Genomic DNA, 22,178 nt, shown 5'->3' with positions numbered 1-22,178 from the left:
AAGTGCTTCATGCAACAAAGAGGGTGCAGAAACTGCTAAAGATTGAAGACAGTCTGTGTATTTTGTGTTGTTATTAGATTATTTTATTTTTTTACTTCAAGATGGCACCGCGAGAGTGGCTGCTTTTACAGCAGCTTCTGTATTTTGTTTTTTGTTGCTGCTCTTAAATGTAAATTTCTCCACAGTGAAACAAATAAATGGTCATATATTCTAATTTAATTACATATACAGCGTTGTAAGATACATTAATGAATAACTAGTTTTAAAATTTGAAGTATAAAATAATGAGTGTTATTCTGGTTTACATGGGACAATTTGACATTTTGGTTCAATCAATATATAAATATTTAGTTCGGTAGTGTCATGTAAAATATGTGCTATGGCTCAATAACGTTGAAGAAGCACCGCTTGACATTTCTCATATCTCCGGGAAGTCAGCAATAACTGCGGCATTTTAATCGCTCTATCCAATGTCTGTGTCTGCCGAAGGATCTTTCCTATTGGCTCTGGGCAGTCATAGACCGTTTTTTGATTGGATGCTAGTTGAGCGGGAGGGAAAACTTTCAGGAAGTGATGCGAGGTTTGTTTTTAACCCGCCGTTGACGCGTTTTACTTCAAGAATTTTTACAAAATCAACATCGAAGATTCATCAACAACAGCACATTGTGACAGTCTTGCACAGGAACATACGTAAGGCGCGGACAATTTCCTTTGCAAGTTGGTATGTATTCAACATTGCTCGGTGACTAAAATGGCAACCACATGGCTAAGTTAGCTGCTACTTTTACGGATATCAAACTACTGTTGCTGCGAGCGGTACTGCGTTGGATCAATTGTGCTGTCAAAGTAATAAAGATTGTTGAGCTTACCGTTATGCAAACGTGGGTGTGCCGTGAACTGGGTTGATGCTGTGAGTTTTGAATTTAAAGTAATGTTCCTCGGGAACAAGAGCAAAACAACTCGTGACAAAAGTCGAACGTTTTGTGACGCGGGATATAGCATCGGCATGCCAACCAGGTGATTTAGAACGCATGTCATTATTTCATGCAGTCGAAACATATTCGAAATATTTTGCGAAAAAACAATGATCACGTGTAAGGCCTGATGTCGTTCTCGAACTGCGTACCTTGGTGATCGTTAAATGAATGTATTGTTTTTAAACATGTCAAAAATAAGATAACATCATGTTCATTAGTCTCATAATGCAGAAATTCCCAATTCATAGCAACAAAGTTGTGAAAGAAAAATGAAAGGAAAAAGAACAAATGAAAGAACAAAATATGACATAACATAAAAGACACAGTCAGTCATTCAATCTTAAGACTTTTTCTGCACCCTCTTTATTGTATGAACCAGTTATAGATGACAGGAGGGAGGATCAAAGTGTTCTTTTCATCAGTGGATAAGGGAAGTCATGGTTGCTCAAATCCCTTAACTCAACTTCACACTAACCACCTGCGCACAGTACTGTAACAAGCCTTCCAATGCTCAAGGTGAAATGACAACACTGCCTATTTTATTTCACAATTGGGATATTTTCTGTAGGGGAAATCGAGCTCCTTACACTACTTTTTTCAATTTCTCTTATTAAAATGTATGTTGACACACATCACCCAATAACCATTTTTTAAGAGAAATAGCAGCCATCGTCTGATTTATTTAATGCAATGAGAATAATCTCAAATAATTAAATTACAATCAGCAGTGTGTTTTTTTTCTAATCAATGTATTGCTATGGTCAGTCCGTGCAAAATTTTCTGTCAAACAAGTTATTGTTGACACATCATTTTTGTCATGTGTTAAGTTTCAATGACAGCTCCGAAAAAGAGGGCACTCCCCAAACCTCTCCCAGATGGCTTCATATTGACTGACCAGGGGAAGAAGAAATGGAGATTAGGGAAAATCTTAGGTCAAGGTGGCTTTGGACTCATCTACCACGGTAATCAGAGCAGTGCATGATAACGTCATATTAACACACACTATACTTTTTAAGATCTTTTTATTTGTTTTCAAATCTTAACATGGTGTTGTTCCACCTTAATTCTCTCTCTGAGTTCATCGGCCCCTAAACACCAAGAACTAATTTGAGGCTCAAGAGGCGATCGGGCCTTTTCTGTTGCTCGTCCCTCTCTTTGGAAGGAACTCCCACTGATGTTTGACAAGCACCCTCTCTCCCCATCTTTAAATTTCATCTTTTTTTATTCTCTGGCTTTAGACTCATCACGAGACTTGATGTTTTTAGTTTTACTGTTGTTGCACTTCCTACTGACTTTGGTATTCATGTATTGATTCCGTGTTTGTTATTGTATGCATTTTTCTTGCTTTATGTACAGGACTTTGCCTATCGCGGTGATTCTTTCAAAATTATGCCCGAATAGGGTTGACTTGAGTATTAGAATTCAATTTAGGTGAACATTTATGAGGGCCAAAGTTATTCGGGGGGGGGGGGGGGGGGGGGTATCGATTCCAATTGCCAAAATTGATACAATCCAAAAGGGCCCGATTTGATTCACAATTCACTTTGATTGATTTTCAATTTCACATATGATCAATTTTACTTTAATATAGAAGACATTCTCAGAAGAAAAAATACTGAAAATACTGTAATTAGAAACTTTCTCCCGGAGATGAGTAACCATATTTTACATTCACAATTGAACCCATTGCAGTGACCCAAATTTATCATGATGATCTGATCAAAAGAATAACTTTACAATCATTTACCGTTAAATTCCAACCAATGTGTAATTAAAGGGACAAAAAGACACTGCAAACTCATGTACCAGTGAATTGCTCTCCATGTTTTTTAAAAGCATCAAGCTTCTGCCTTGCAGCTTGTTGAATTTCAGTATTTCCACCATGTTGTTTTGATGCACTACTCTCGTGTAGTAACAAGATCCCTCCATGATGTGAGAAGTCACTTGAATTTATGGGAAAGAGATGTAAAAATGACAACACTCCCCAAAGACAATAATAGCTATGTACTGTGTAAACATTTGAGGTGCTTGCCGATACTGTACAGCGGGCAGGTTAAACATTGGCATATTCAATCATCCTCAAAAAGCAAATGATTTTCAGTCAAAAAACTGCTGTTCAACTGATTTTCTTTTTAGAGGTCTAATTTTCTCCATATCTCTTTTTTATATGACTGATGCCTGAACTGTCCTCTTCCTCGTATGCCTCATATAATCTTAAAGCATCCCAAGATCTTGGCAGCCCCGTCTCAACGGATACAGACTTTGTCATAAAAGTGGTGCGTGTATTTATAGTTGTGAATGACCACATGTATTGTTTATTAGTATGATATCGAATTAGATGAAACTGAATTGATTTTTAATTGATGATTTCATTGTGCAGGAGTACCTTGAGAATGGCCCTCTGTTCTCCGAGCTCTCCTTCTACATAAGGGCAGCCAAACCAGAAAGCAGTGAGTACCACTACATTTTTAGAATGGCAGCAGTGTTTGACATCTACAAAATTACTCAGTTTGCTCAAAAAGATGCTTTGGCTACCTCCATCATCAGCCACTCATGTGTAAATGCATTTGAATGACATTTTCAAAATACTAATGCTCTCCCGAGGAAATTGTACATTTATTTGATTGATTAAAATATATATATTTTTTATTCTATAATAAGAGGTTTGATATTAAAACAGGCTAAAATAGCCCAATGAGAAATTCATAGGAAAGTACACAAATAGTTGAAAAGTTTATGGAATTAAAATTCTCCAAATTAGAAAAATGACATTGCATGTCACTAGACCGGTTTTTGGTCTGTGCCAGGCCGGCTTCCGTGAAAATTGGCTCGACCACCAGGAGCTCGTCAACATGGCCCACATCCAATATCAATTCCAGTGGTGGACCCTCATGGCCCGCATATTACCAAGGAAAACTATCATCCATTAAAGTTTTGTCGTAATCGAAATAACGGCAATTGCCATTTAAGAAGTTGAGAACAGGTGGAATTAAAACGAGAAAAACACCAAAACCCAGTTAAAAAAATCAACACATTTTGGTAGCAGCACACTAATAATGCACTCTTTACATTAATCTAAATCATTTCAACATGATTATGTGTTGTCATACCTCACATGTGTAAGTTAACATAACATTCAGAAATAAATATGCACCTAAGTGACAATTAGCTTCCTCTTTTGTTGTTTTTTTTTACCACCTTGGTTCAAAAACAGTGATTTTTGTACGCGATTCATTCGTTAATTTATCCCAAATGCAAATATATATATATTTGCATGGATTGCAACACGTCCGTGTAAGCTCTCAGTCGTACAGGAGTGGTCCATCGATGAGAAGATTTCTTCAGCCGTCATCTGTACAAATTTGAAGCTTTCGGACGCTGCTCCCCCCAACCTGAGAGCAGGGACCTATCATAGCTGTGTCCGGCGCCGCCATGTCTGGACATTAGGGAAATATAAATAGGGCCGATACGACTTGTCAGACTTTAGTTCGCTGACGAAGCCTCTTGGATAGGAGGCGATACGTCCGAAACCTTCAAATTTGTACAGATGACGGCCGAAGAAACATTCTCATCGATGGATTGCAATATTTTGAAGGGCCATATTTGTAATCTCGATCAAACTTCTTTGATCTGTAGCCTGAATGTCAGGTGAGGGAAATGTTTTTGTGCCATCTTCCGCTCAATATCAGCCAAGATAAATGAATGGTGCCACCTAAGATTTCTGACATCTTAATGTTGTGAAGTCATGGCGCGGGTGCAAAACATATCACCTGTCACTTCTGTCACTTTGTTTTAGTGCAACAGTGGATGAGAAGTAGAAGACTTGACCATCTCGGGATCCCAAAATACTGGGGATCAGGGAAAACCGAGTATAATGGCCTCAGGTATGATTGTGTTTTGTTTATTTTACAGACTTGAGTTTTGTAATGTCCGTCTTCATAGTTCTTTTAGAATAAAAAGTGAAAACCTTGAATTTCTTCTTAACCACTTGAATCTGTTTTTTTATATTCAGATATCGATTTATGGTTATGGAGCGACTGGGTACTGATCTACAAAAAATTAGTGAGCGTAATGGAGGCCGCTTTAAGAAGGCTACTGTGCTCCGAGTTGGGCAAGTACTGGTGAGTAATAAGACGATTGCCAAAAGAAACCCATAGAAACCCATTTTCAGTAATGAAAATATGACAATCAAAATCAAAACGATCTTAAGACCCCCCATCCCCCCCAAGCAATCTTTACGTACCAATTACAAAGTCACAATAGTCCTTTCTTACTGGCATTATTTTACCCTTGCTTTATTTTCGGCACCATATTCAAAGAAAAACATGCTGAGAAGCCTTATTACACTGTTGCTGTTTTTTGGCATCAGTCTACTTTTGTCTAGTTCTCTCATTGTAGTAAAACTGAAGACTTCTAAAGTCAGACTGGTCAAATGAAGCCAGTTTGTTCGAAATCAGCCGATGAAATCACAGATGAAAAATCTTCATCGGTGTCCCATCAACGAATAACATTTGTATTCCTACCCAAAAAACAAATGATGAACGGCTTGACGAACTAAAGCTCATATGGGTCTGCAAACAGGTAAGCGTCACCTGACCTTCATTGACCTTATGACCCACAGCACAAGAAAAAGGAAAAGAAAGGACCTAACAAAAAGTGATCGGATCATACATTGTGGTGTTGTGAGGTGATCATGTTAAAGATTTGATTGATAAAGTGTGTCACATGATAACTTTTTCATATTGTTCAGATATATTAAACATTATGATGATGGCTGCTGCTGATGATGATGATCATTTTTATTATAATTATCATCCATGCATTCATCATCTGAGATGCTTGTCCTCATGAAGGTTCCAGGAGTGCTGCAGCCTATTGCGTCTTTGGACAATCAATGTACTTGGCAGCCAATCGCAGAGCACATGTGAAAGAACACGCCTGTTTTTGTCCCAGGTTTTTGTCCCGACATCTGAAGATGTTAGAGCCAAAGTATGAAGTCAATCAAATTAACCTTCAATGCAAATGATGGAAAAATATGGCCCCTCTAAATGGGCCATACATTTTAGACTATGACTTTTTATTTACGTCTCAAGGTGCGACACATGCGTGCTAGTTTTCGCAGCACAAGGTCAAGTATAGTGGATTGTTTTTTGATTTTTGGTAGGTGCCGGTACAAAACCGTTTTGTTTTCATCCTTCTTGACAACGTTAAAATAACAAATATTTCACGACTCCCGATCAAGTTTGCTGAGTTTTCGTGCACAATCAAAATATGCTTAATTTTTTTAATGGAAACTATTTAAATAATTTTTACAAATGCAATATAAAGCTATTTATTGTGAATTGTTTTGGACCATCTCATGCTTACAGTTCACTGACTTCAGGGGCCCTGTTTTGAGGACCATTGTTTTGAACTCTTCAAAGTGTAACTGGTGCACTGGTCTTGACCTATTTTGGTTAAATCGTGCTATTCTGTTGTTTCCCTTTAGGTGGATATACTGGAGTATGTGCACGAGAATGAATTTGTTCATGCAGACATCAAAGCTTCCAACCTCATGCTGGGTCTTAGAAACCCTCAAGAGGTTAGTTTATGACACATCTTTGCCATTTTAATTAAAAAAATGCTGGACACGCCCAGGTTGTGGTATTGGCATGTTTGTAATAATCACTCTTGTCTTTTTCTTCTGAATTGTAGCTCTATTTAGTCGACTATGGGCTGGCCCGCAAGTACTCTGTTGATGGAGTCCAAAAGGAGTATAAGGAAAATCCCAAGAAAGGCCACAATGGAACCATTGAATACACCAGTCTTGATGCCCACAAAGGCGTTGGTATGTTTAGATGACTGTTAAAGATTGGTTAGAACAGTTTAATGCACACATTTTTAATTTGGGTAAGGTAATTTCCGTTTGACAGAAGTCTGTACTTGGGAATACTTTTTGCATTTTGCCTTTTATTTCATACAACCATGATAGTGATTGATGACTCACAAACAATGACTCCCACGCCACGCATGATGCCAATTACTGTGTAAAAATAAACAAATGGATCTCTCAACTCTATTTATAGAGCACTTTCAAACAGACAAATCGTAAATACAATGTCTGTACATGGACAACTATTTGGATTGTGTTCACAACTTTTATACATGTACCAACTAAATGTTAATTAAATACAGGCAGGTTCTTATGTTCTTATAGCTTTGACTGTATTTCAACCCTGTTAGTCCTTGCGCGTAAAAACTGCCAGTAGCCACCTGCCTCACCTGCTATTGGGAAAACATTAACAGTCAAATTGCCTGCTCGTATCCTTCTCTACTCATCGACCATCGATTGTCCCTCCAGCGCCCCATCAAAATTCCCAGACACCGTTTCTTTTTCACAACTTTCTAATTATGGTAGCTGAAGTCATAATTTGCAACTTGATTTCTTCTCCCATTAATTGATGGCTTTCATGTTTGGTTATTGGGATGTCAGAGCCACATATGACCTCCACTATGGTTAACTTAATCTCAAAATAGGTCAATATTATATACTTGCTGTCAGCGTGGTGTTTGCATCAAATAATATTGACCGATCAGAAATAACAAATGAATTCCAAATTGGCAATTTAAATTCAAAATTAAATTACAGTATATATCGAATCAAAATCGTTTCAAATTAATTTTGACAGAAATGTATTTGATCTGCATCTTCGGAAGTCTGACAATGATATCATGTGTAACAAGATAAACTAGAGACAGCTTTTTTTCACAATTCGAGCATCACGCCTAACATGTTTTTGGGGTGTGGTCACGGGGTGTGCGAGTGAGCATTTGGATGCAAATTTTCTATTTAAAGTACTGCTAATTCTATTGCAATGCAAGTCTGCTTCCTAGGGTGGCTGTAAAATAGTGAATTATCCACACTATTAATCACAACACTGAGATTAGATTTGTGGGTGCATATAGAACATAACCCAAAGGGAAATTTTGACTTGACTTCCACTTTAAAAGATGACGGGTTATCACCGTATCATTAGGTCATTGGCATTTCTACACTGAACCAAGAACCAATAACATAGAGAGTGCTATTATGAAATTAGAATACAATTTGTAGTCAAAAATTTTAACAATCTCATAGCTGCAGTTTATTGAGAACTTTAAGTTTCACGGGACTGTTGCCAGCCTTGATGAGTCTCACTGCAAAAACACAAAAGATGACAAAAGAGACACATTAGAAGAAATGGTAACTAAAACAAAACTCCAGAAAAAAATTATAGACAAATTACAAAGTCATGGTAGATCAGTGTTGGGTTGCGCCGTCTGTCATAGTTTGAGGCAAAGTGGACTTAATGGAGGAAGGCCCTTTGGAAAGAGGAATGAGACCTGCAGCATTTCTGGCAAGGCACATAAAGTCTGTTCACAGACATTTAACTTAAGTTTACCAAGGAAAAAGCACATTGTTTCTATTGTATGATATGGAACTTGACTGTGGTCTTAGGCTACATTGCGCTGTCTGTCCTGTCACAGGTTGTCATGCATCCGCAGGGTGCATTGACATAAAAAGTCTATCAAGGTGTTCTGCCTTGAACTGTTTCGCCTAGTGTAAGAAAACCTGGTCTCAATTGCAGACTCTGGGTCTCTCATTATGAATTTCAAAGAGTAAAATATTTTATATTTTCCTACCCGCCATCATTCAGAATGATTGTTCGCGAGCATCAAAGGCCTGCTGCATGCCACTTGAAAAAACATTTAATCCGTGGTAACGTGAAATTGTTACCATGATTCAATATTGACACTAAATATGTGTGCTGTATCCACCGTATTTTTGTCTTGACAGCGGCTGGCTGACCCGGAAATTGATTTTTCATCAGAAATGTGAAAGGCTTCTGTTTATTTAATTTGCGACATCACCACATCATGCAGTGGCAATTTACATTTTGAAAAAAAAACAATGACTGAAACTTGTCTTTCATAAAACGTTATGACATGGCATAAGTGTGACTAGTGCAGATTTCAAAATCGGAATAATTTATTCTGATTTCTAAATCTTAGTTCAAACATTTGAAACATTTGCTTTATTGAATGAAGCAAACGTTTGATTGATTGATGTGGTGTTTTTGTCGTAGAGTCAGAAAATAACAGAATAATCATGTATTCAAGTAAAACGACCTCAGTGAGTGGCGATGTACAGTAAAGTCTCGTTATATCGATATTCTCGGGAGTCAGAAAAAATGTTGATATCACCGTACTATCGATATATCCGTCCTGTGCCGAACTGCATTAAAAGGGGCGGGGGGGCAATACGTAAATGGGGGATCTTTGATATGGCATGTAATTTTATCATTGGGTTCGTGGATTGCGTATCTAGCATGCTTTTTGTACAGTAGTGAAGTGAAAAATAAACTTATGCATAAAATAAAAACGTCTTTACACTTTTTTAATTACTATTAACTTTCAAAAATGCAATCAATGGAAAATCCTCACGTTGTTCTATTCACACGAAACCACGAACGCCAGCATGCACAAAAATGTGAAAAACTGATTGTTGCAAGCGATAAATATATCTGAATGCAACACAATTAAATACATAGATGGAAAACAAAAACTACAACGTTTACATGACTTAAGTTGATGAAGTATTCTGCTGCACGTCAAACTCTTTCGCGATGAAGGATTTGCTTGTTGGATTGTCCTCCACAGGCACGATTGCCTTGTATGTTGTTCGGATATCACAATTCTTGCGTTTCCCCATGGTTTAAATTGGTGTCAAACAACAGTACTGTATATAAGGTCTGCTACACTTGTTTTATTGTGCTCGGTAAGTCAGGTGAAAACACGGAAGCTGGTCACGTGACTGGGTCTTGGGAGGACCCGACAACGGGGTTCGAGAGAGTATCTGAATAGAATGACTGCGCGTGAGCTCTGGCGTAACAACAGCTCCTGTTTGTATCTGTATGTGATAACTGCTACGTTTTGTTATTAAAAAGACCGACCCGCAAAAGGCAGCGATTGTGCGCAACATTTGCCATGCTGAGGGGCATTACAGTATGTTTCAGATGCTATTGCAGCAGTAATGAAAGACGTGAGCTCTGCTACGAATTTTTTTTATTGTGACAGAAACACGGAAGCCGGTTACGTGACTGGGGGATCTTTAATACAGTATGGCATGTATAGTAATTTTCAAAATTATCACGCTTCAGCAGACAAAACAATACACATTGTTGCAAAAAACGATTGCATTCATATACAGTACAGTGCAGTGTACATGTACATTACACTGCAACAGGGAAACTGCAACGCTTACATCTTATTATGCAATTTAAAAAAAATCTTCAATCTTCTTCTGCTTCCCATTTTCACCTTTTAACACAAACGATTCAATCTTGTTTAACAGTCCTAAAAAAAACTGATGCATTTTCTCTGGATTCTAAGTAAGATTGTACGTCCGTAACACCTTGCAACACTTGTGTATTTGTTGGTTCTTCATCCTCATCATCCTCGTCATTATGGGAATCTTCTGGGGCATACTTGGCTTTGATTTCGTGTTGGATTCTCCTCAACAGCCACGATTGCCTTGTATTTCGTTCCGAGGTCACAATTTGATACAGATTTCGATAATGGTGGTATTGTATAGAAACCCCTAAGCAAATATCGAAACACCTTAAACTGCTTTTGTATCGATATTAACATAGCAAAATGGCCGGCGGGAGATGAAAAAGAGCACCGTAGTAATCGGATCATCGTAAAAACCATGAATCGTACTAAACGGAACTAATTATACATACAAAGACTAGAAATGTGCACAGGAAATGAAAATAGTATCGTAATAAGCAGTATTATCAATATAAACGATATCGATATAACGAGACTTTACTGTAAGATGTCCGACGCTTGCTTTACTTCTCACGACAGCAAGTAGGTGAGTTTTTGGATTGGATTGGATTTGCCTTTATTAGTCTCTACATTTCACAGTAGCAAAGTGATGAAATGTTTTGTCCATTCATAATGAATGTATGTCAGTTATTTTAACCCAGTGGAAACTTTTCGGTGGGATGAGATGACTATTTCTCCATTTGTGTTTATGTGCTGTTTTTCAAAGAAGTTAAGGGTTATAAGTAAGTAGATAGTTTAAAGCCTTAGAACACTTCTTATTGCTTTCTGATCCTCATTGATTGTTTAGCCTCCCCACCTCGCGCAGGCAATGTAATGACTCGAGCGAAGGCCGACGAGTGTTTTATCCACTCAACATAGTTTTGTTGAAGCAATTTCCTTTTCTCAACTTATTCCTCTCAACATACATGCCAACATGCTATCATTCTCTGTACACTGTGAAGACGTAATGCTTAAAAATGAAGTCGAGCTTTATAAATGCAGACACAGTGACAGCTACAAACCTGTTATCATGCAGTCAGATTACCACCAACCCGTTGATTATCTTGTCCTGGGGTGACCAGGACCATGCTTCCCATTAGACCTCCCCGTCGGCTGGGGAGAATCAATGCCAGTCATGGCGAAGGGAGGAGATTTCGCCCCGCAAATGAAACCAGTCGATACGTAATTTCTCCTAAGACGTGTGATGGCCATTACTGTATTGAGTTGCTAAATCCCTCTGGGCTTGACCCTTCTGGATGGACTTGGTTTTCAAGTATTGATGCACTTCACAAATTAATGTAGATCCACGCAGTTTCTCTCACATACCGTAAAATGCAAGCACTCTTAAGTTCAATTCGCTTTCTTTTTTTCATTCGTAATTCAGCAAGTGATTTTCCTGGATGGAAATTTACGACTGTTCCCAATTCCCTTAAATACTGGCCGTTTTATTCCAAATTCCAACATTGATTTCGACATTAATGGCAGCAGAGCCATCACCGGACCTCACTCTTTGGAGGTGGGGCATATCAAATCCTTGAGGGTGAGGGGGGTGTCATCATTCTTCCCTTGTAAACAACCACATCCATGTGTGAATGATTGGCTCGAATGCAACACATACATGCCTCGAAGCTACTTTGTGACATATTAGACTTGCACATTAGATTCCCATGAATCAAACAAAACTTTCTTTCAAATAAGAGTGATAAACAATTCAACACTAGTGTTGTCTTAACCTCAAAGTAAACTATGGTTGGAACCAAGTCCTGTCTCTAATTCACCGACTGAGGTAAATGAGCTGTTTTTGCACTAGTGTGTTGGCCAAACACCACTTGAAGCCAATTCAATAGGATTGCCACTAAACACTTGCCTTTGCTTGCTCCTACTTCAACACATTTCCTTTTCCAATTCCCATTTATCTCCATGAAACATTCGTACACAATTGTAGGCTTTAAGTATTTGTAATTTTAAGCAGATTCTTTACTTACAGACAGTGTAGGTGTTCAAATAGCTGACATGTTTCGGCGACTACTTCCACCTTCGTCAGAGTGTCACGGTTTAAGTATTTGTGTCTGCATGCGTTTGTGTGCCTTTCTTAACAAAATACACCGGAGGCCAACAACCATGCGCAAGGTTAATACACTTTAACTTCAGCTATATTAACCAAAGCATAGTTAAGTTGCCAACATTCAATACTGAATTGGCGTCAATTGCACCACCTGACTTCACAAGGCGACATCAACTTAACGATCGCTACACAGCATCATGGGGACATGGTAAACTTTGCACCAAACACTATCCAAAACATTTTGGTGGACCACATCATGGCCTTTTCCAACAATGTGACAGCTGAATAAGGATGACACAACTACTCGGTAATCCATGCACACTGCTAAACGAACTCACAACCCCATCCGCACACAAGGCCCAAACTCCCGACTGTGTCACAAACTCTCCAATTCACTAGCCAAATGTGACCCCCATCTTGTTTCTTTTTTGCGGAAGCTCCATCAAGACGTGGGGACATCCAGATTCTTGGTTTTTGTCTTCTTCACTGGTTATGTGGCTCACTTCCTTGGGACCATGATCTCAAGAATGCAATTAAGGTCATGGAAGCGAAAGCCAGGTGGGTCCCTACAAACTTTGCTCACGCGGTGTTTACTTGAAAGATCTAACTATAATTAGTGATTGCTGAATTTATGCTGTCTTGAATAAATTGTGGGAAAAAAACAATATTGTACCACGTTAGACCAGGACAGCTTCTGTTGATTTTAGTCAGCCAAAGTAGAAACTTTGCAATTTAAATAGGATTTCAGAATACTCTTAGGAGTTCTCAATAAAAGTAATATCCACATGCATCTGCACACATATTTTACAAAAGACAAGGATATAGAAGACAGGGACTTTGCAGAAGTGTTATCTTGGATCATATTTTCATAATTTCACTGTCCTACTCCCATATTCCAAACTGCCATTACCTTTTCAGAGCACAAAAGACACACAACATACGATGCTGCAGGTTACGGGTCAAAGATTCAACGTGTGTTTTCCTGGATGGTCAAACTATCACTAACCAAGAAGGATTTGGCTTGAAGCTTATCATTTGCTATTTTTGTTCAGCCATGAGATCAAATTGCAGAGCCGATGTATCATTCACACATTCTTCTTTTTCTTTCGGCTTTTCCATTACAAGTTAGAATTATCTCTAATCCAATTATGACGGTTCTCTATTTTGTAATGAAAAATTTGCTTCCATTTAGTTCATTGCCACTGTGTCCTTTACCCAACGCTATTGTCGCCTCCTTAATGTTTCCCCTCTCATAATGTTTTCCTTTCTCATTCCCTCACTGGTTTATCTGTCCTGCTTGGTGCTTAGACTGATGGATAAGCTGCCAGAGTCTGTCCAGCAGCTTTCAGTAAATGGAGCAAGCACAGGTAAGTCTCAACAACCTCAAGTTCTATTCACATCAAATACACCTTTTAAGAGTTAACATGACATTGTGAAATAGATTTCTCTTAACTCAAAGTATTCAACAATACAATGATTTGAGGTTAAGCATTTTTCTGTTCTAAATATCGAGTTTTGTGCATACGAGTCATGTCTGTTGAAACTATTGAATAGTTCAACTTTCAGACCCCATAATACAAATGACACGTTCCACTTGGACACTTACAATCTTTGTAAATTGTCTGAACAGATCGGGCGTGAAAAATCACTCTTCATATATGCATGCCTCTGTATAATTTGTCATTGTAATATATTTTGAGACATTGGCTCATTGCTTTGCTGACTCGGAGGGCAGCGGGGTGTTCGCCACTTTCGTAATGAAATCCTGTCGACGTGCAGCCTGTTGACATTTGTTACCATGGAGCGAGCCTCCTTAGTATGGGGGCTTGTGTTGCCCTCTCTTTTATTAATTATATATGCATCTGCTTCATAGTGCTAAAATCCTAACCAAAATTGAAAATGTTGTAAAATTTGAACTAATTCACTGGCAGACATCTGCAAAAATGTGTCCACTCCAGTGCCAGGGTTTCTGTCATTGTCACTCGAATTCCAGGACCCACAGAATATAGTTTTAGGACTATATAAACATTAAGTGCGGTGTGAGAAACCATAGACAACAGCTGAACCCGGAACAGTATATGTAAAGTGCTAACATGGAAAGAGAAATGCTGCCCCCTTGTGAAAGGGAAAAACCATTGCCAGAGGTCTGACCTGCGCTTTATCGGCACCCTAGCAAGTACAAACAAAACCCGAATTAATTCCGGAATGGCGCTCTGTGTCATATTTTCAATTCCCGAATATATTTGTCAACGGCAGTGAATGAGGTAATAATGTTGAGATTTGTAAGGTTATGGTCCCAATTCTTTTTTGTGTGTGAGTAAAAGAGTTGAGTGCAGATGATGGGATATTCACAAAGCAAGAGGAACAATTGACGATCCCTCTTTATGAATTCTCCCATCTTGTGAAACATAGAAGAAGATAAGGAGCTGTTTTATCTGGAAAATGGTATTGCAAAAAGTATTATCAAGGAAGCTAAGAATGGTCAAAGACAATCATTTGATGTTGAGTAAACACTTGCATTGAAGGTTGGATACTCCTGTTTTTAAATTGCGGACATATATTTCTGACAACAAGAACTGTATTTGTTCAAAGCAAAAGACCATGTCTTAACAAGGGATGCCAATATTGATGGAGGGCATTGTTGGTATGAATATGAGGAGGCCATGATACATTACCAGTGGAACCTCAGTTTAAAGGAAGAGAATGGAGGGGGCATACATTAAAGCCATTTGTCAGTTCACTCAGTTATTTACGTGGCCTAAAAACACCTAATTCAGTTCAGTATACAGTAAAATGATTGTACAGAAAATACATACAGTAAAGTCTCGTTATATCGATATTCAAGGGAGTCCGAAAAAATATCAATAGAACCGGGACTATCGATATATCCGACCCTGTTTGCATGTAATTTTCTCCGTGCGTGCATAGAAATAGTATCGATATAACCGGGACTATCGATGTATCCGATATCGATATAATGAGACTTTACTGTATTTTGTATTAAAAAAAACACTTAATATTGAAACATTTCGAAGTGTCGCCCCTACCAATATGGCCGCCCCACAGGCGTGCCTGTTAGCGAAATATAGCCTCTTTTGTATACAGTAAGACCTCAACTTACGAACTTAATTGGTTCCCAGACAGAGTGTGTAAGGCGGAAAGTATGTATCTAAAACAAAAATTCCCATAGGAAACCATTAAAATGGGAATAATCCGTTCCCAGGTTTCTGTAAAATATACTTTTCAACTAAATAATCTTAAAACTACACACAACATACCATATTCTATATATAATAAATGTGCTATTGTATTGTAATGAAAGAAATACACTGAATTGTATCATAGTCACTTTATTTACATTTGTGATGGTCATTGATGGCTTGATGGAATGGCGTTGGAGGTCGAAGGTCAAAGGGAATTGCTGTTTGGAAAGAGAGGCACATTACATGACTGTAATTAAACTGTGCTGTAAAATAAAGTTTTATTTACCTTTTTGATGGTCGTTGATGGCTTATGGAAGGAGAATCACCTTCCATAAGGACTGTTGGTAACTTAACCTCTGATGTGGCTTCTCTTCTTTTTTCTTTGGAGACTCCTCATCATTTTTGCTGATTAAAACCCTCTTAATTGACACCTGCTTTCTGACTTGTAAGGTCTTACGAAGCTGAGGCATCACATTATTGTTCATCATGTTGATGATTGTCATAGCCACAGTCTCTTCTGAATGGAACTGTTCGGTAAAAGCCTGCACATCATTCCACTTTGCCAACATTGCCTTTATGAGCTCACTTGATGCTGCAGCCAACTCCTCCTCAGATGTTTTCGAACCTCCGTTACTGGCTTCAAAATCCTCAATAAGGGCCGAACTTCCAGGTTGGCGCATGGCGATATCGGCGTGAATTAGCCGTGCTTTCTTGCATAAAATAGCTTTACTCACGCTATCGCCGGAGGGCTGCTTTTCGTTAATCCAATTTAACAGAAGTTTTTCAACTTCTTCGATTGCCCGAGACTGTCGCTTTGAGAGCACGGAAACACCTTTTGCAACAGACACACCTTTGATGGCTTTTCTGTTCCGGAGAATGGTAGCAATGGTTGACTTAGCATCGCCGTGCTCGGCCACTAAATCACACAAATGCACACCTCGTTCGTGTTTTTCAATTATCTCCTTCTTCTTAGCGACGGTGATTTTATTTTGTGTCTTCTTGGGCTGAATACGAGCCTGTGGTGGTTTTTTTTTGGTCCCATCATCGTATAATTATCAGCAAAAAGCTCCAAGTAGGCGATCGACGTGTGCATTCAATGAGAGGGAAAGTAGCGCCAGCTGGAGCGCTGTTCCGTCGTGTGCTTCCGCTGAAGATCACTCCGCCAGATCCGAAGGTCGTGTGCTTGATGGACCAGCCGTGGTGGGTGTATTTTGAAAATAGTGTTTATTATAAGGTTTAATTTTCATAAATTTGATGTTCGTAAGATGAAAAGTTCGTAAGATAAGGTGTTCGTAAGTTGAGGTCTCACCGTATCTGTAGCTCTGACTTTTTTTGTCATTCACCCTGAATAACTCCAGTCAACTGTTTTCTTGTGAAGTGACCTATTTCAGTCTTTTCTTTACATGCTGCACTGTATTAATGAGAACAGCCGCATGTAATGTGTGAGATTGATTGATGAAAACATCAGGAAGTTTATCAAGATTGAGTTCATGTCAGCAGCGGCATTACATGAGATGTTTTCAGTACCATTTTTAATCTCTGCTTGAAGTCCAAAATGTGGAGTAATTGTACAATGGAAGCTTGTTCCACTGACATGTCAAAACAAAATTGGTGTTGTTTTATTACTTATGATAAATTACGTGTGAGTATGGTTAAGGAGCGAATGGTCCTTTGCTGACAAGGCTCAGCTGCCTGCCACAGATAAGGGACGAGGTATGTTTCAAACTCAGTGTGTGAGTCATTGTGTCAAGTTGTAATGGACTATGTGCTGGTTTGGGGCAAGAGGCAGGCACTGATAGACGAAAGGTCACAACCCAGATTTGAATCCTCACCTCTCAACTACGGTGTACTCACTGACGGTGCAATAGGAAGAAAACATGTTAATGAATTAAACTTACTCAACTTATTGTAAGCAAGCGTCATCATGTCGCTGGATCTAAGACCGATGAGGCATTAGACAAACATCGATATGTAAAACAAGAAGAAAGAAAATGTGGATGAGTCTGGGATTTGGTTATCTGTTTGACATGCACTTTTTTCCTTTGGTCTTCAGCGGAGGTGGCAGCCCTGCTGCTGTATGCAAAATCTCTGGGCTTCCAAGACAAACCTGACTACCAGCGCTTGAGGCAAATGTTGTCGACTGGAGCAAAAGAAAAACTGGATTTCTCTGTACCCCGCGCAGTCGGGGAAAGGTCTAAAGTGCTCGATTCTCCAAACAGGGGCAAGGTGAGAACATACGCTCAGGTGTCCTGTACGGCGATACAGTGGTACCTTGATTAACTCATTCACTGCCATTTCCTAATTTATTCGGGAATTGAAAAGTATGACGTGGAGCGCCATTCCCGAATTTGTTTGGGTTTTGGTTTTTCTTGCGGGGTGTGCTGATAAAGCGCTGGTCAGATCTCTGGCGATGTTTTTCCCTTCCGCAAGGGGCACAATTTGCCTTTTGTCCATGTTAGCGCTTTGTTACAGCTTCAGCTGTTGTTAAAGCTCTTAATAAATCAATATGTATGTGCAGTATTGTATTATATTTTGTACAGCCGCCCCCATTTCAAGCTCAGATAACTCCAGACCTATATAATTTAAGAATTAATTCTTTTTTTCTGATGAAAGAAGAGAGTAAATGAATGGCCAAATTTTATATATATATATATATAATGTGTGTGTGTGTGTGTGTGTGTCATCTTGTTTTTTTTTTATATCTAACTCCTGTGATCCCTGCTATGGATTACAGTCACACCACTGTATGCAAGTATACAACTATTACCTGTCGATGCTTATTCTTTTGTACTTCATTCCGCGGAGCAAACTAGGCATTGAAATTCTGAATCCACTCCATTTTCGATGCACAACCCTAATCCTATTGCAACCATATTTTGGACATAAATAAGTACGTAAATAAATGAATACATGAATAAGCCATTTGAATACATAGCCATGTGAGACGTTCTGCCTGCTACATTGATTTTTTTGCTGTCACGCTAGCTCCTGGGGGTTCACAAATTCTCTCTTCATTCCTATGTGAAGTAATATAAATCACCATTTTCTCAGCTTTACGGTGCATTCAGCAGTTTGACTGCTGGTCACAAGTATGCCAATTTGTGCCGCTGAGTCTCTTAACCTCGAGTGAGATGTGGCAAGCAGTGAAGGGGTAGAGGTGGGCGGTGAGTGGGGCGAGCATGTGGACCAAAGGTGAGCGGGTCCAACACTGGAGGATTCTCCTCCAATTCACCGCAATCACTTTCCGACCCCTCAGGCCGGCCTTTGAAGAAGTTGATGACATATACTCTGTCTCTCCCAATTATTCCTCCCCCCTGTTTCACTCCTCACCGTGTCATTTAATTTCCATGTGAAAGTGCTGGCCAGTTTGACCCCCCTAGTTAAACAGAAGTGGCCATTCACAAGGCAGTTTAGTGAAGAGAGGAAATGTCAGGAGAGACAAAGGCCATCTTGGATTCATTTGTCACCGGTGTCGCTTGGTCAATTATAATTTCTCACACCACGCCAGCTTTATTGTGAAAAACCAGCAACGGTTAATCATGTGAAAAAAAATCCCTATTTTCCTTGTTTTTATATTGAGATTTTTCTCATTTTCAATATAACAGAGAACAGCAAAAGCTCGAGGCCTCCCCAAAGCAAAATCTGCAGCCATGCAAGTGGTTGTCGATGACGACGACGATGATGACGACGACGAGGTGGAAGAGGAAGATGACGAGGAGAAAAAGCCCAAACAAGTGCCGAGAAGCTACAGACGGGGACCCCCCATTCCACAGGTATGGTCTGGAAAACATTTCATCAATATCTGAGGACACTAATTGTTGATTATTTGTTGTTGTAAATCACTGGCGTCCAAGCCAAGGCCCGGGGGCCAAATCTGGCCTGCCACACCATTTTATTCGGCCCGCGAAAGCAAATCAAGTGTCAGGTGCCATGATGCTTGCAAAAGTCTGAACCAAAATTTCAAATTGTCGTATGTCAACCACAATAACAGTCATTATTTTTACTTTAAATTTGAAAACTAGTTATTCATTAATTTTTTTGTGCGCTCCATATAAAATATGTGGAGGGGATGAAAGATTGCAATGGCCTCCACAAATTCAAAACGGCCCCCAAGGGGAAACCGCAGCAAAACATGAGTTTGGTGTAAATCATTATTGCTTGAGCTTCAGATGTTCAATGGTCCGTGATCTCCTTTGTCATATTTTATGCTTCATAAAGCGTCAGGTTTGGACTGCAGGCCGGCCAGTCAAACACTTTGAGCAAGAAGCCACATGCAGGATGTGGTTTGGCACTGTCTTGGTAAAATGTGCTTTTTCAGAACGCATTGCAGGCATATAATTCACAGTGAATTATTATTTGCCCAAAACAACAAAGTAGGTCACTTTTAACATTAAATATTTCTTTAAAAAACTGCAGAGAAAAAAAGGTTATTGTACATGCGGCGGCTGAAGTGACGGAAAACATGGCGGGCGACACCTCGTCAACTGAATGAGTTGTCGTATCATTTCGGTTTCAGTCATGAACATCTGGCCACATACACATTTATAGTCTTAATTTGACAACTTTGGCATGGCGACTGGTGTTTTCAAATTGCTTGACTGCAAGATGGCTTTTGATTGGTCATTGCTCAAGGAGCATGCACACGATGACATTTTTCTTTTTAAAATTGCAAGCATAAAGTGTGGAGAAAGTATGCACCTCCTGTGACTGCATGTGTTAATGCATGTACCTTTAACTCATTCACTGCCAGATGATGTGCAAATATTGCTACTCCAGTGCCAGGGTTTTTGTCATTTTCACTCAAATTGCAGGACCCACAGAATATTGAGTTTTAGGACTACATAAACATTCATTGCAGCGTCAGAAACCTTTTTTCATCTGGAAAAAAAAAGTTAATTCCTAACTTATATGGGTCTGGAGTTATCGGAGCTTGAATTGGGGGCGGCTGTACAAAAGGCAAATGCTGCCCCCTGGTGGGAGGGAAAAACATTGTTGGCGGCTTTATTGGCATCCGCAACAACAACCAAAAACCCAAACAATTTCGGGAATGGTGCTCCATGTCATGCTTTTCAATTCCTGAATAAAATACGGGAATTGGAGTGAATGAGTGAAGGGGCAGGGCCCGGTGGGGTGAATGATCGTTCAACCTCTCAGAATGAATGAGACAATTCGGTGTTATTCAAGAATTGGAGCCCCCCCCCCCCTTTTTTTTTTTTTGTTAAGCTGCGTAGTAAAAATAAAACTAGTTCTTAATCACTTTTATAGAGTATAGCCGGAGTGACTCATTTTCTCTCTGAGGCCAATAGAGACTGTAATGCTTGCATTTATCGCCTATCACTGTAACATCCTGTTCTTTGGTCTTTAAAAAAAGTAATTTCAAGCGTAGAATTATGACAGAACCTGGCACCGCATGTCCTGACAAAGACCTCTTGGCGGGAACACATTACACCAATTTTGAAATTCCAGCACTGGCTTCTTGGATATAAAGTCCAGTTATTAATTTTGAAATATCTGAATGGGCCTGCGCCATGTTATCATTCTGAACTCCTTTTACCTTATGAACCCTTGAAATCTTGAAAGTCCTCTGGACTCTTCCAAATGTCAAGACACTCAGTGAGGTGACTTTCTGGAATTTTCAGTAAAATGTTAATTTACAGGCGCAGACGGTTATTTCTGAGCCATCATTTATTTATTTATATTTTTTTGTAGAAGAGTGAGAGGGTCCAAAGGTCACTGAGGAAGAGGCCCACATCTGTGAAGACTTATAAGGGAGATGACAGCTCGGAGGACGACGACGACGATGACGAAGAGGAGACCCGAAGCCAACCTATTGATGCTCGCTTTATCAGAGGCCCCCCGATAGGAAAAAGAGGTCGTCCGAAAAAGGTGTGAGACTGAGACCCCCCGTGTAAATGTTAGGCTGTTTGCTCGCAAACATTTTTTCCCCCAAAAATAAAAACAACAAAAAAAGTATTGAGCTGGAAAAAAAGTGTGTTTTCTCTTTATTTGAATGTTTCATCAATGACTTTGGCTGCAATCAAGCAAACTCGTAAATTGCCCTTTTTAACAGACAAGAAGATCCCGAAATACAGATGACCTCAACAGCATGGGTGCGAATCAGGAAGTTAAGAGAAAACCCATGTTTACCACCTGCGCGTGTGAGAGCTTGACATGGGAAGATGTGTGTTTTGGCAGAGCGCAGCAGTGGGATGATGCGGGAGAGCAAAGCGCTTCCCGCCAAATGATTTCCGGCCAAGTCTTCATGGCCGCCGTCTTTCTGCTGACTGTTGGACTTTGCTTGATTCATATTTTTTGTCCTTCCTCCGCGCGCAGGATTTTTCACTTCTCCCTTTTTCAATGAGAACAGTGACCTTCTTTCTTTTCTTTGGCTCTAATTAGCTTTTAGGCCGTTCGCTTTAGTTGTCACGCCACGCCGAGCCACTTCTCAGGACTTCTGGGCTGCCATTTTCACAGTAATGGCCTGAAATACAGAGAGAACTTTGCTTATTAAATAGTCAAATGCTTTCTGAAGGATACTTAACAACAATGCCATAAAGTGCACTCTCCTTTCTGACGAGCCGA

At 39.5% G+C, this 22,178-nt stretch overlaps 2 protein-coding genes across 3 annotated transcripts in view; one reads left to right on the top strand and one right to left on the bottom strand.

The window, feature by feature from the left end:
• Nucleotides 1–574: 574 nt before the first annotated feature.
• LOC148889147 (serine/threonine-protein kinase VRK1-like) lies at nucleotides 575–21,564 on the top strand. Of its 2 annotated transcripts, none has more exons than XM_089012855.1 (13): nucleotides 575–690; nucleotides 1,805–1,939; nucleotides 3,198–3,253; nucleotides 3,358–3,427; nucleotides 4,774–4,861; nucleotides 4,990–5,098; nucleotides 6,466–6,558; nucleotides 6,672–6,804; nucleotides 12,831–12,951; nucleotides 13,702–13,760; nucleotides 17,650–17,822; nucleotides 19,202–19,369; nucleotides 21,306–21,564. In XM_089012855.1, the coding sequence occupies exons 2-13, from the start codon at nucleotides 1,810–1,812 to the stop codon at nucleotides 21,486–21,488; spliced, it is 1,383 nt and encodes a 460-aa protein (XP_088868981.1). In that variant the 5' UTR covers nucleotides 575–690; nucleotides 1,805–1,809; the 3' UTR covers nucleotides 21,489–21,564. The 2 variants fall into 2 exon arrangements, with proteins under 2 accessions (XP_088868981.1, XP_088868980.1); XM_089012854.1 differs by having other exon boundaries at nucleotides 582–721; nucleotides 21,306–21,563.
• Nucleotides 21,565–21,586: 22 nt separating this feature from the next.
• fancl (FA complementation group L) overlaps nucleotides 21,587–22,178 on the bottom strand; it is a 42,171-nt gene continuing 41,579 nt past the window's right edge. Inside the window, exon 14 of the mRNA XM_089012856.1 lies at nucleotides 21,587–22,077. Coding sequence (XP_088868982.1) covers nucleotides 22,042–22,077 — 36 coding nt within the window. The 3' untranslated portion in view covers nucleotides 21,587–22,041. The remainder of the gene's footprint in view (nucleotides 22,078–22,178) is intronic.

The sequence above is a fragment of the Hippocampus bargibanti genome, linkage group LG13 (genome assembly GCF_051943395.1).
Source record: "Hippocampus bargibanti isolate YZ-2025 linkage group LG13, ASM5194339v1, whole genome shotgun sequence".
NCBI lineage: Eukaryota > Metazoa > Chordata > Actinopteri > Syngnathiformes > Syngnathidae > Hippocampus > Hippocampus bargibanti.
Note: the sequence above shows the minus strand (reverse complement) of the source record. Positions and strands in the feature narration are given on the sequence as shown.